General features: G+C 35.6%; 1 protein-coding gene across 1 annotated transcript in view; it reads left to right on the forward strand.

Moving 5' to 3' along the window:
• The window catches only part of GPR98 (G protein-coupled receptor 98), a 962,819-nt gene that overhangs the window by 369,017 nt on the left and 581,091 nt on the right, over positions 1 to 12,711 (forward strand). Inside the window, 1 exon segment of the mRNA XM_006875701.1 lies at positions 1,455 to 1,555. Coding sequence (XP_006875763.1) covers positions 1,455 to 1,555 — 101 coding nt within the window.

Below are 12,711 nucleotides of genomic sequence, written 5' to 3' on the forward strand. Positions count from 1 at the left end.
GCTTGAACTAACAACCTTGCAGTTCAAACGGCTTTACAGTCTGGCGCATTAACCCACAGCACCACACCATGACTCCTGTTGGTCTGTTGTGGTTGTTGTTGTTAAGTGCCGTTGAGTTGGTTCGGACTCATAGCGACCCTGCACAGGGTTTCTGAGGCTGTAAATCTTTACGGAAGCAGAACGCCTCTAGGAAGCATTAATTTAACTAGGCAGTGTATGACATGGCAAAACAGTATACACATGTCAATTGTTGTTTTTGAAAATTTTTAGTTAAAATAGCCCTACTATAGAAATGAATGTGCTGGACTGCAAAGCCAGTTTAAACCTCAGGGTCGGCAGTTCAAACTCATCCACCACTCCTTGGAAACCCTCTACAGGGTTGTGATGGATCAGAACCAACTCAACGGTACATAACAACAACAACAACAAGGAAATGAATGGAGTCAAAAGCTTAAGAAAAAGCACAGACGTGCAGATGATCATTTTTTTCCCTCCATTCTATATGCAGTGCATTTAAATTTTAAAAGACAAGAAGTGTCTTTTAAGTATGCATAAACTCAGAATTTAAAACCTAACATTAAAGACATTTAAATGAATTGCAAGATAAATGATTTGTGGATTATAGCTGAGGTTTAAATGGCACCCCTGAAATAGTGTAAACTGGAGAATTTAAGTAGATTGAAAAATAAGAATGACTTCCTTTTAAGTAGTTAGAAATGTAGAAAAAGTCATTACTGGGTTAAAGAACACATTTTGTTCCCAGTTTTGGCACCCATTGCATGTGGTTGCCTTTAAAATTCTTAATTGCCACTGTTGTAATTACATAATTATTCCTTGTATATAAAAAGAGGTAATTACCAAACCTGAGTTTGGTAGTATCATGTGGTGCTGTAGGATAAGCATTGGACCGAGAACCACAAGGTTGAGAGTTCAAACACACCAGCCACTCCTTGGAAACCCTTTACAAAGTTGCTATGAGTCAGAACCAGCTAGTGACACTTAACAACAAAAATTCACAATTTTATGCTTGAAAAATACTATTTGCCTTTCTAAATATCTCCTTTTAGCCAAACCTCCTGTTCTTAGAAAAACTGGTTGGAACTTTAATTTTTCCTTAAAACAATAAAGCTTGATTAATGTAAACATAAGCCACCAAATGCTTCGAAAAAAATATTAACCTCAATTTGCAATTTCTTTTTAGTGGAGCAGTGAAACATGTAGATATCTTGAAATTAAAATTATTGTTCAGACTTAATTGACAGCGTGAAGACTTTTTATGTGAAGCAAAAGAAGCAAATGAAAAGTGCAAGCTAATTTTCTGTAGAGTTACTGTGTTGTGCGTAGTAGGCAGGTTACAGTCTTTATGTATTTAAGTATCCCAAAGATTTTTGATATGATACTGTTTGTCTGTTCATGGATTGTAAAACCACACATGGACTTTTTTGTTTCTACAGGTCTCTGCCTGGCTGTTCTTTCCCATATCTTCTGTGCCAGGTACTCCATGTTTGCAGCTAAACTTCTGACTCACATGATGGCAGCCAGTTTAGGTACACAGGTAGGAGAGCTTTGGCATTTTCCGACTTGTCATGAGATGTTCATATTTGTTTATCTGTGATCCTTGAGCTGAATGTGCAAGTAAAGTTTAATTTCACCTAAATTAATGAAGTTTTTTGTTTAGCTTTTTTTTGTTGTGGAGGAGGATAGATGAAGGAGGGCAGTAAAAGGATATGAGAACATTAAGTCCTGATGTTTATTTGTGAACTTCCTTTTGTAAAGACGTACCATTGCTTACAAAAACTCCCCAAACACAGCAGCATCTTTTTCTTATCACAAAGCATCCTATTGTCAACTAATATATGCTGAATAAATTACTACTGTATATGCACAAATTAACATATTTTACATAATCTATTTTAAAATATGTTTTGCTATGTTGTAAATTCTTTATATGGTAGACTACTAAAATGATACATATTTTAAAACATTTGAGTAATTTACTTTATTTAATATTATGGAATTCAGGTTGGTGAAACATTCTTTATTGAATAATTCTTTGGATGGCACTGTAGGATAAGCACTGGATGGCTAACTTCAAGGTCAGTGGTTCAAACCCACTAGCCACTCCTCAGAAATCCTATACAGGATTACTATGACTCTGAACCAATTCAATGGCACTTAACTACAGCAACAACTGTGAAATAAATAATGTGATTCAGTCATTCATTAGCAAACAATGTAAAACATACAGTTTAAGGCACAGAACACAAACCAAAAAAATGAAATTAATTATCTTTTCTGTTCATGAGGTGTTCACAGTCTGCAACAGTAGATAGACATATAGCTAACTATAATGCCATTTAATAATTGTGAACAAACTACTCTGTGAATACTGATGAAGAAATATTTCATTTTTCTTTGAAGGGTGGGGAAGTATTTGTGGAGGAGGTTTCAGCTGGAACTTGTATGGATAGGAGCTCACTAATTGGTTGGCAAGGAGAAAAAGGGCATTCTGGGAAGAGATGTTTGCATGAGCAAAGGGGAAAAAGTATAATCATTTGTATGTTCAGGCTGTAATTAGAGATTCAGACAATAAGAATACACTTTCCAGAGAGAACTTCATGCATTATTTTCTACTATACTCTTGATATAAAGGAGCATTTTTGGAATATAGAAAATGTTCTACTTCTTGATAGGAGCTGGCTACATGAATGTATGCAATATGTGTACATTGATTCTGCTGCACAGTTATGATTTGCACACTATCCTTTAGAATGCTAAAGTACATGTTACAGAACTCTGGACAACAACTTAAAAATAACATTGAGTCAAGAAACTGAAATATAAAATTGAAAATTTGCTGGGACTTTAGAATTTTGCCTTTTATGTTACAATGACACGTGTAAATTTCATAACTATATCTTTCAGGAAAAAAAATTAATGCTGGATTCCAAGCAGAGGGCCCTAAGTTTCATTTTTAAACTACCTGTTACTCAAAGAGAGCTTGCATTGAATTTGACAAGGCTATTTACATTGCCTTGGTAACCTGTTTTAACTGTCTGATCTTGCCTTTGCTTCTTGTATGTAAGATCTTAGAAAACCCGCCTTCCATAATTAGAGTTTACTTGGCTGTATTCACCACCCACTCTGGTGATTTTTTTTTGGCAGCAGAATTTGTACAAGACTTAATTATAGCACTGTAGAATTACAGACAACTCCTCTGTGTCCTAGCAAACAAATTTGCTCATGTCTAGGGATGTATAAGAAAACCCAAGGATTTATATGTTGGGCCATTGCCTTCTGATTCACATTAATTTCAGATAAAATGTCTAGTCAGATCCATGTTCTTTGGTATATTTTTAGCATATATGATGCAATGTGGCATGAAAAGTTATATAGTATATGAATTGTGACATTAGATAGCTAAAAGTAATGGCCACAGCTTATTCTTGGCAGTAAGCATTAGTATATTGTTTATAAAACACTGTTTTCTGAAAAGTGGTCTGCCTATTTTGACTTTTTAAATTTCACAAAATTCAAGGGAATCATAATTCCCCCTAAAATCTTTTAGACCTTCCAAGAAAATGAAACTGACTATAGCAAAGCTGTTTGAATCACAAGGTTGGAGGTTCAAGCTCACCAGCTACTCCTTGGAAACCCCATATAGGGCCACTATGGGTCAGAACCAACTCCATGACACTTAACAACAACAACAACAACAACAATGTAATAACATTGGAGTCATGCTGTGGTGCTGTAGGATAAGCACTGGACTGCTAACCATAAGGTCAACTGTTCAAACCCACTAGCTGTTCCTTGGAAACCCTATACTGGGTTGTTATGTAACTTGAAGGCACTTAACAACAATAACATAATAACGTTGTTGTTAAGTGTTGTTAAGTTCCCACTCATAGGGTTTCCAAGGAGCAGGTGGTGGGTTTGAACCACCAACTTTGTGGTTAGCAGACCGATGTTTATACTTCAGCACCACACCAGGACTCATAGTAACATAGGCTCATCTTCTTTATATTTTTAAGTTATGTTTATTGATACAGTTCAGAATCATGACAATGGGAGTTATTTCAGTTTTAGCTTTAGATCTCTCATTTGGGATCATTCATCTTTGTTATGTTTAGATTTTCTCTAGGGAAATCTTCAAAATTCCAAGCTTGGCCTGTGACTGTTTGAGCAAATACAACTTCTCTATCTGACCCAGAGCATTAAATTAATGAAGGCTGTGAAAGATAAATCTGCCAAGACCATTCTGAACAACTCTGTGAAGGATGGATATGTGGTAGGCCCTGACTTCCTTTTGTAATTGTGTGACATAATAGACAGGCCTATGCATCAATGGAGTCCTGGTGTGGTACTGTAGGTTAATGCACCAGACTGTGAAGCTGTTTGAATTGCAAGGTCAATGATTCAAGCTCACCAGCTGCTCCTTGGAATCCCTATCCAGGGCCGCTATGGGTCAGAACTGACTCGATGACACTTAACAATAACAATAATGCGTCAATAGTCAAGCAAATTTCATTAAGTTTGGTTCTACATATTCACTTACAGAATGGACTTTTCATAAATGCACAAATATAGATGTTAACCCAAATATTATTCCTCCTTTAAAATCAAAAGATTCTGCTTTATTCTGTAATTTATGTCATTCCAGCATCTCTTAGAATCATTGACTATAAAATTCCAGCAGGTGGCAGTAGAAGATATTTTTTTGCAAAACTGTCACTCTCTAGCAAGGATGAAGTTCAATTAGAAAACTTTCGAGATGCTTTCACAGCTGTTCTTTGCCTGACCTAGACTGTGCTTGCCTGCAACACAGCACATACACTTTTGTGGTTTTCAACCTTTGTTATTTTATCTTTGTTCAGAAGTGAGCATTCATGAATGCATTAGCAAGGTGCCAAAAAGCAGTTTGCACATCACTTGTTTGGATCTATCTTTCTATCGTTTATCATTTATATATAAATTCAGGGGCTTCACATTTTTTTCATCACTGTAATTATGCTTTATAAACTTTAAGGAGTGTGTTATTGATGTGTTGTTGTTATGTTCTGTGGAGTCAGTTTTGACTCATGGCGACTCTGTATAATGTTTCCAAGGAGTGGCTGGTGGGTTTGTATTGTTGACCTTGTGGTTGGCAGTCCAGTGCTTATCCTATAGCATTACACCAATACTCTGTTACTGGTGCAGAAAGTGTATTTAGTGAAATGCCACTAAAGTTCTGTACAGGACTTAATTATTCCATTGTAGAATTATAGATAAGATCTGTATTTTTAGTATTGCTTATTAAAAATCATATGCTTTCCTTCAATTTCAAATTAGTTTTTCTTACTCATCTATAAGAAAATGATTAAATGACAAGAAATTGTGGGACCATCACTTCAAATATGAAGTGAAAATAACAAATACATTTTCATGACATTGGGCAACATTTCTCAGAAAAACATCTAATTATATCTTTGGGATTTTTATCTTGGAATCACATTGCCAACCCGTGTGTGCCCTGATAAGCCTAGTAAACAGCTAGGACAAAGGACAAGTTTACAGTTCAGGGTTCTTAGCTATGGTGGTTCTATCAGGAAAAGCAATTCTAAAAATCTAAAAAAAGAATAGAAGTTTCCTCATAGAAAACATGCTGATAAGATAAATTTTATTATGTAGTTAGCTACATTTAAAATACTTTACAAGGGAGAAGTACAGGAGAGGGCTTCAGTATTTTTTAATTCCATTATTTAATGTCATTATCTCTTTCATTCCATCTTTTATAAATTTTTTTGTAGCTCCTTCATACTTGTTTTTCCCTATGTGCTGTTTATTTGTTTGTTTATATGGTATATAAACCACATTTTCTAGAACTGAAGAGGAATTTTGTCTAGAAAATATTTGTGGAAATGTGATCGCATTTGTTGACAACTCATTGCCTGATGTCAGATAACATTAAAATACTTGAAAATTTGACATACTTAGGTTTTTGGTAGCTTCTGAATTTGCAGGCTCATTCTTAAGAAGGGAGAAAGAATGTCCTAAAACTTAAAAGTGTTCTCTGGGATTCAGCAAAAGTTGGAGGACCTGAGCAAAACGTTTGTTCATCATTCTGCAGTATTTTGGAATATTCAGTCATTTTGCAATGGTATGTTTTCATGTAGATTCCTGTTCATGCACTCTTGCCAAAAAATTCTGTTTCAGTCTGGAGTTTGGGTCATGCTAACTTTGGGTTTCTAGCCTCTTTGAGAAGTTTTGAAAGTCATTATTTGTGTGAGCTCCAAAGTGCCAGCTCTTTCAGGCTGATAAAGAGCTAGTTTCTCAGCAGAACCTTTTACTGATTTGTTGAGAATGCTAATAAGAGGTCATTGTGTGTTTAGGACCTGAAAACATATATCTAATAAGCATAATATTTATTGATTGCAACAGAATAAGAAAGAGATGGTAAAATGTTTAGCAACAAGAATAGGTTAGAAGCTTTGGCAAATCACGTATTAACCTGAATATCATCTGCTAATTTTGCTTTTGTTGATGGAGAAAAGTATTTAAGCATTTAAGTACCAGGATAAAATTAGGATCATGCTTTGAAGACTGGGAACTTGAGAAGCATAGAGTATCATCTTTAGGAAAACATTTAAATGATGTGTTAGTGCAGATGTAAATGTATTAGGAAAGTGTTGGCATCTTTTTTATATTCAGACACTGAACCAGTCATTCTGGGGTAGATCTTCAGATTCTGAGTGTTAAGACATTCAGTTGGCTATATTGTGACCAAAGCATGTATTTGGTGGTTGTCTCAAATTTATTATTACTGTACCAAAACTATCAACCTATTTTCCTTGTTATAAAAAATTTGTGTTTAGGAAATTCAATTAATTGTTTACTTTTATTTAAAGTGTCACTCATTGCCTTTGAAACTGTTTATAGACATTAACCCTTTCTTCCTTATGGCAAGATTCCTACTGTTGTTTCTTCCTGCTTCTTTAATTTATTTTTCCCTCTGAGCATCTTAGAAAGAGAAAGGTCCTTAGACAAGTAAACAGATACATGATTCGAAGCATAGACCACACATCAACTTTTGTCTTCTCATAACATTTCACACTCTGTACACATTCCCAGTGTTGTTTGGGGACATAAATAAACTATTAGAAAGAAATGATACCACCCCCCACCCACACACACACCAAGTTCTTTGTTTCCTATGAAGAGCTTGCAAGTCTTCCCACTTTAGTGATGCTGAACTTTTGCTTTATTTTTCTGTACAAAAATATTCTGAGGCATTGGACTGTATCTTTTCTTCTTGTCAAGATGAATTCTGTGAATGTTACTATAGAGCATTCTACACACAATATGAATAGGCATTGAAGTTAAGCCTATTAAACTATTTGATTCTTACAGTAGGTATGCTCATAAATATGACCAAATAATATCACATTCATCTAGTCATTCACTGGTGAAATGAAAACAAGATTGAAAAAACCCTATTTGTCCTAGATCAGAACTTTTTTCAGTCATCAACTTTGGAGAAAGATGATGAAAATTAGACATAAATTGTTAAGAAGAGTAAATGGGTGCAGAGGAAATGGAAGAGGCTGTTTCAGACCATACATGTAAGAAGTTTGTCAGTGAAAGAGGAGGGTCCTAGGAAGACAGACTACCTCAAGAGGCTCAAATCATAGCAGACTTGCTGAAGGGAAGCTGGGTCCTGGGACCCTACCTGACACCAAAGTAACCAGTGTCCTCTTCTGACCACTCCACTCCACCCCACCCCTCCATCTGCCTGTAGAAATCATATGAAAGGATAGGGTAGTAGGAAGTAGAACTTTTTTCTTTGGTTAATTTTTTATATAAATCTTTGATTTCTTTCTATTTCTTTTTTTTTATTTCCTTATTTGTATTCCTAAGGCATGTGACTTCTTGCTAAGGCACCTAGACTAATCGTGTTATCTGGGAGTTAATGCTCTAGCTCAAACTTGAACTTTCTTTTCCTTTTTATTCTTTTTTCCTCCCGTTTATTGAATCCAAATTTTTGTGATGACCTTGCATTTTTGGTATTCATGTGAAGTTGGAATCAATTATAAAGCACATTTTTAACTCGTGACTATCAAATAATTTTAGATTCTATTTATAAACAAACATATTAATGTTATACTTCAGAGAATTTAGATTTTGATATTCAAAATGTAAAGAAATACTTATCAGAGTATTAAAGTATAGGAAAACAATGTATTTTCTTTTGTTTTCTTCTTGCTTGAGTAAACATTTTTCCCTTCTCATCAAATTTACCTTTTTAAATTCTTTCAGTAATAAAATCCAGCTTCTTTATTTTCTCATCAGACTTTTACAATTGAGCTTGACCATAGAATGTTTTCACAAAATTGAAAATAAGTGAACTCTTAAGATACAAAAATAGTATCATGGTCACACTACTGGGAAATTCAAACTTTCCCAAGTGCTGAAGCAGCAAAGCAACAGAAAGAGTGAGTAATACTCTGAATGAGGCTACAGTGACATTATCATGTTTGCAACACGGCTTTTGTTACTAGGAAAATTTGTGAGGCAAATCCAGGCTTTACCAGAAAATACCAGTTTGGAATCTTCTATTACAGCCTCAGAAACATAAACTATCCTTGACTTTTAGAAGACTTGCTTTGATGTCTCTAACTAGGGAAAATCAGCATATGAGAAAATTTGTTATTGTGAATGTTTAATGAGTAGATGTCATAAATATGGAGTTATAGAGGGAAAGCCCTAGCTTGGGAATGACCACAAATAGGGTAACAGACCCAAGTTGCAGATATCTCAGTGGAAAACTACTAAGAATGCCTGCCTTGCAGAGATGTTAGGAGGTCAACCAATCATGTTCAAAAGGCATGAAATGCAAGGCCTGGCCCATAGTAGGCGCTGTACCAATACTGGAGTGTCATAAGAAAAGTGAATAGGAACATGATACATGTTACATGAAATGCAAGGCCTGGCCCATAGTAGCCGTTGTACCAATACTGGAGTGTCGTAAGAAAAGTGAATGTTACTGCCACACAATATGCAGAGGCCCTTTGGATTCCACTGTGAGCTGACTACATCTGAATGCCATCTGCAGACACAGAGCTTTGTTTTCTTTTCTTGAGGTTTACTTAAACCAACTCAAGGGAGGTGACACATTTTTCAGCCCCACCCTTTCCAAATAGGTGGTATTATTGGGCCTACTAACACACCTCTCACACTACTGCCCTGTAAAAGCTTTCTTATTGGTCCACATTATCTACAAATACCCTCACTAATTTGGCTATTTATACCTTTCCAATCAAGTACTATTTTAAAAATTAATCAGCATATTTTCACATGCTTGTATTGGATTGTTAGAACCTTGAGAACTCAATATATGTAATTGTATATAATTAGTACATACAAGAGGGCTTCTAAAAATTTTGGGAAAATTCCATTATCTTTCTATCTATTTTTCCATGAAAATTTTGAAACCCCCTCAAATATGAAGTGAGCTTGAATGTGTGAGTATGTGATTATGTATGTTTCTCTGTGTTGTATATACACTTTAATTTTGAAGAAGGCCTATGTCTTTAACATACAGAGATATTTATTTACTGGAACATTTGTACTGCCAGAGACTATGACAAGCACTCCTTGATATGCATAATTCCATGTAGTCCTGACAACATACTACAAATTAATCAATAATATTATTATTGCCTCTGTATTACAAATGGGAAATTTGAGACACTGCAAGATAGGTCACTTGCCCCATATCTGTGAACTCTAGAGGTCATGCCCAAGGTTCCTTTACCATTCCTCGGCAGATTAGGTCTCCCATAGCCCTCAAGTTGATACTAACTCATAGCAACATTTTAAAGGAGGCCTCAGAACCCTATAGGGGTAACACATGGCCCTCCATTTCTTCCTCCATGGAGGAAGGGCTTGATCCTCATGGAGCATAATAAGGGCTTGATCTCTTATTAAAATTTCTTATAAAAGCTTACAGCTTTAACATTCACTCTTCTTGTATGAGTATGACCATATTGGTATGCCTTTATTCAACCTCCTTTCTTACTCTCTCTGAAATCTTGCTTCTTTATGTGAATCATTTTAATGTACTATCCACTATCATCAAGACAATTCTGGCTTATAGTGACCCTACAGCGTACAGAAGAGGACTGCTCATTAGGGTTTTTAAGGCTGCAAATCTGTACAGGAGTACACAGCCTTGTCTTTCTCCTGCTGGTAGCTTTGAGCCTCAGATCTTGCAGTTAGGATCCCAATGGTTAACCCAGAGTGGCACAAGGGCTCCTTTTCAACTCCTTATAAAACTGATTTTTAAATGTAACTAAGTCTTAGGAAGTTGTATCTCTTAAGCTTACTCTGCTTTATCTATCCATGGTATACCTTATATTTAGTTGTCTATCTGCCTAGCTGAACTTTAAGTCCCTGCGGGGGGAAAGACCATTCTTTTTTTTGTCATATTTTAGGTCAAAAGATAAACAAGAGGACCAAAATAAACATAACAGCAGTCCTAAGAATAAAGCAGTCTTTCCGATAAGAGTGTTAGCTGTGTGCAGTCCAGAACTTCCTTCCTGCTACATTACCATTTGGACACCATCTTCTAGGAACATAAACTCTGTGTCTGCCAGGGATGGGGAGGGACTTGTTTCAGGTAATATATTATAAGAGTGAATTTGATTGTGAAACTGAAGACTTTACGTGTCACATATCAACAACCACATACATACCTTGCCAAATTTCATCTGTAGAAGATGACATGGGCAAGTGATTTGCCATATAATCTACTGTCACAGATTTGAGAGAATCATTTCACATGCATGCTCATTGTTGTCATTAATCGCAGATGTGGATGGGCATTTTAACATAACTGAAGTGTGGATCACTTTTTCTCTATTTATTGCATTCTGCCGTTCTTTCCCATTCCCTCACTGTTCACACTTTCTAGAATATTAACTACATCAGATCAGGATTGCCTGTCTTCTTTACTGCAGTGCTTCTAGAAACCGTAAAAAGCTTCTTGGCACATATTCTATTTTGGCGCTGTAAGTTAATGTGCCAGACTGCAAAGCCATTTGAACTGCAAGGTCAGTGGTTCAAGCTTATCATCTGCTCCTTGGAAACTCTATACAGGGTTGCTATGGGTCAGAATCGACTTGAGAGCACTCATCAACAACAACAAAAAACAAATAAGATAAATAATAAGGCTTAAGAAGGTGGTAAGCTTTCTCCTAAAGAACACTCTTTTTTCCTTTTTTAAAAAGTTAAATTACACAGCAAATATACACAGCAAAACATACACCAATTTAATAGTTTCTACACGTACAATTTTACTTTACTTGCATGGCAACAGTAGTGAGATTGGCTCAGGATCGGGCGGTGTTTCATTCTGCTCTGCATAAGGTTACTATGGGTCTGTACTGACTCGATGGCACCTAACAACAACAACATGTACAATTCATCGACACTGCTATGTTCTTTGAGTTGTACAGCCATCTCACCGTGATTTTCTGAGTTGGTCCTCCTCCACTAACATGAACTCACTGTTCCCTAAGGTTCTATTTAATCTTTTCTAGTTGCTGGTGGTGATTCTTTCATACCACGTAGTTAAAAGAGTGAAATACTAAAAACTGACTTTTTTTTTTTTTTTTTGCTAGTTAACCTAAATTATTGTTTGAATTTAAGAAGACGGCATGGAGTATTTTTGGCCTAAATTGTAAAGATTATATTTTGGCAATAGTTTCAGAGGTTCATCTAGCCCCTTTGGCTGCAGAAAATCAGGAATCTAGGAACATACACAATTCTGTATTTCTCCCTTTTTGGTCAATAGTCTTCTATAAACTCTTTGATCAAAATTGTCAGTAATGACATCTGGACACAATCCAGCATAAAGAACAATCTTTGGTAACCCAAACTTAACTTCTTATCATTTTCTCATGAAAATAAATACTTTCTATATTCTCAATTCCTCTAGAAGTCAGATTAGTTCAATCAATTATTTATATTCTTAAATAAATTTAATGTTGCAGTGATCTCCCATCTTATAAACAAAATGCATTATAAATGTAATTTGAATATTTCAATTCAGAATTCACTTTTTCCACAAAAGAAAAGATAATAAAGAGAAGTTACTAGATCAAGTCATCCCCCAAAATGCTATTTAACTCTTAATTTAACTGGCTATTATGGATATTTTGTGCACGTTCATTTTTTGTTTCATGATTAAACACAATCTGATATCTGATTGGGAACTTTAGTAAAACCCTTGCCACTCCCACAACCTCAGTTTTATGGGTTTCCTTCCTTCATGATTCTATAAGAAGTGAACAAGAAGGACTGCAGCATAGTGATGGAGTGACAGAGGAGAGATGAAGGGGAAGAGCCAACCTTCTGGAACCCAGCTTCCTGAGTTTGCATAGATATTTCTCTAAGTGATTTGGGTAGCAAATATTACAATTACTGAAGCTTGTGGACATAGAGTGAAGGTAGAGATTTCACTCAACACAGCTTTAATAGCTTCTTACTGAGAAGCAAGGTTAGAGGTGAGAGAAAAAAAATCACCATTGTCTATACAAGCTATGGACAACATTGCAAAGTATGAGTATTTCGGACTACTTAATTGTGCTCATGAGGAATCTGTACCTGGACCAAGAGGCAGTTGTTCAAACAGAACATGGGAACACTGAATGGTTTAAAATTAAGAAAGCT

Source organism: Chrysochloris asiatica, unplaced genomic scaffold (genome assembly GCF_000296735.1).
Source record: "Chrysochloris asiatica unplaced genomic scaffold, ChrAsi1.0 scaffold00336, whole genome shotgun sequence".
In the NCBI taxonomy this organism is placed as follows: Eukaryota; Metazoa; Chordata; class Mammalia; order Afrosoricida; family Chrysochloridae; genus Chrysochloris; species Chrysochloris asiatica.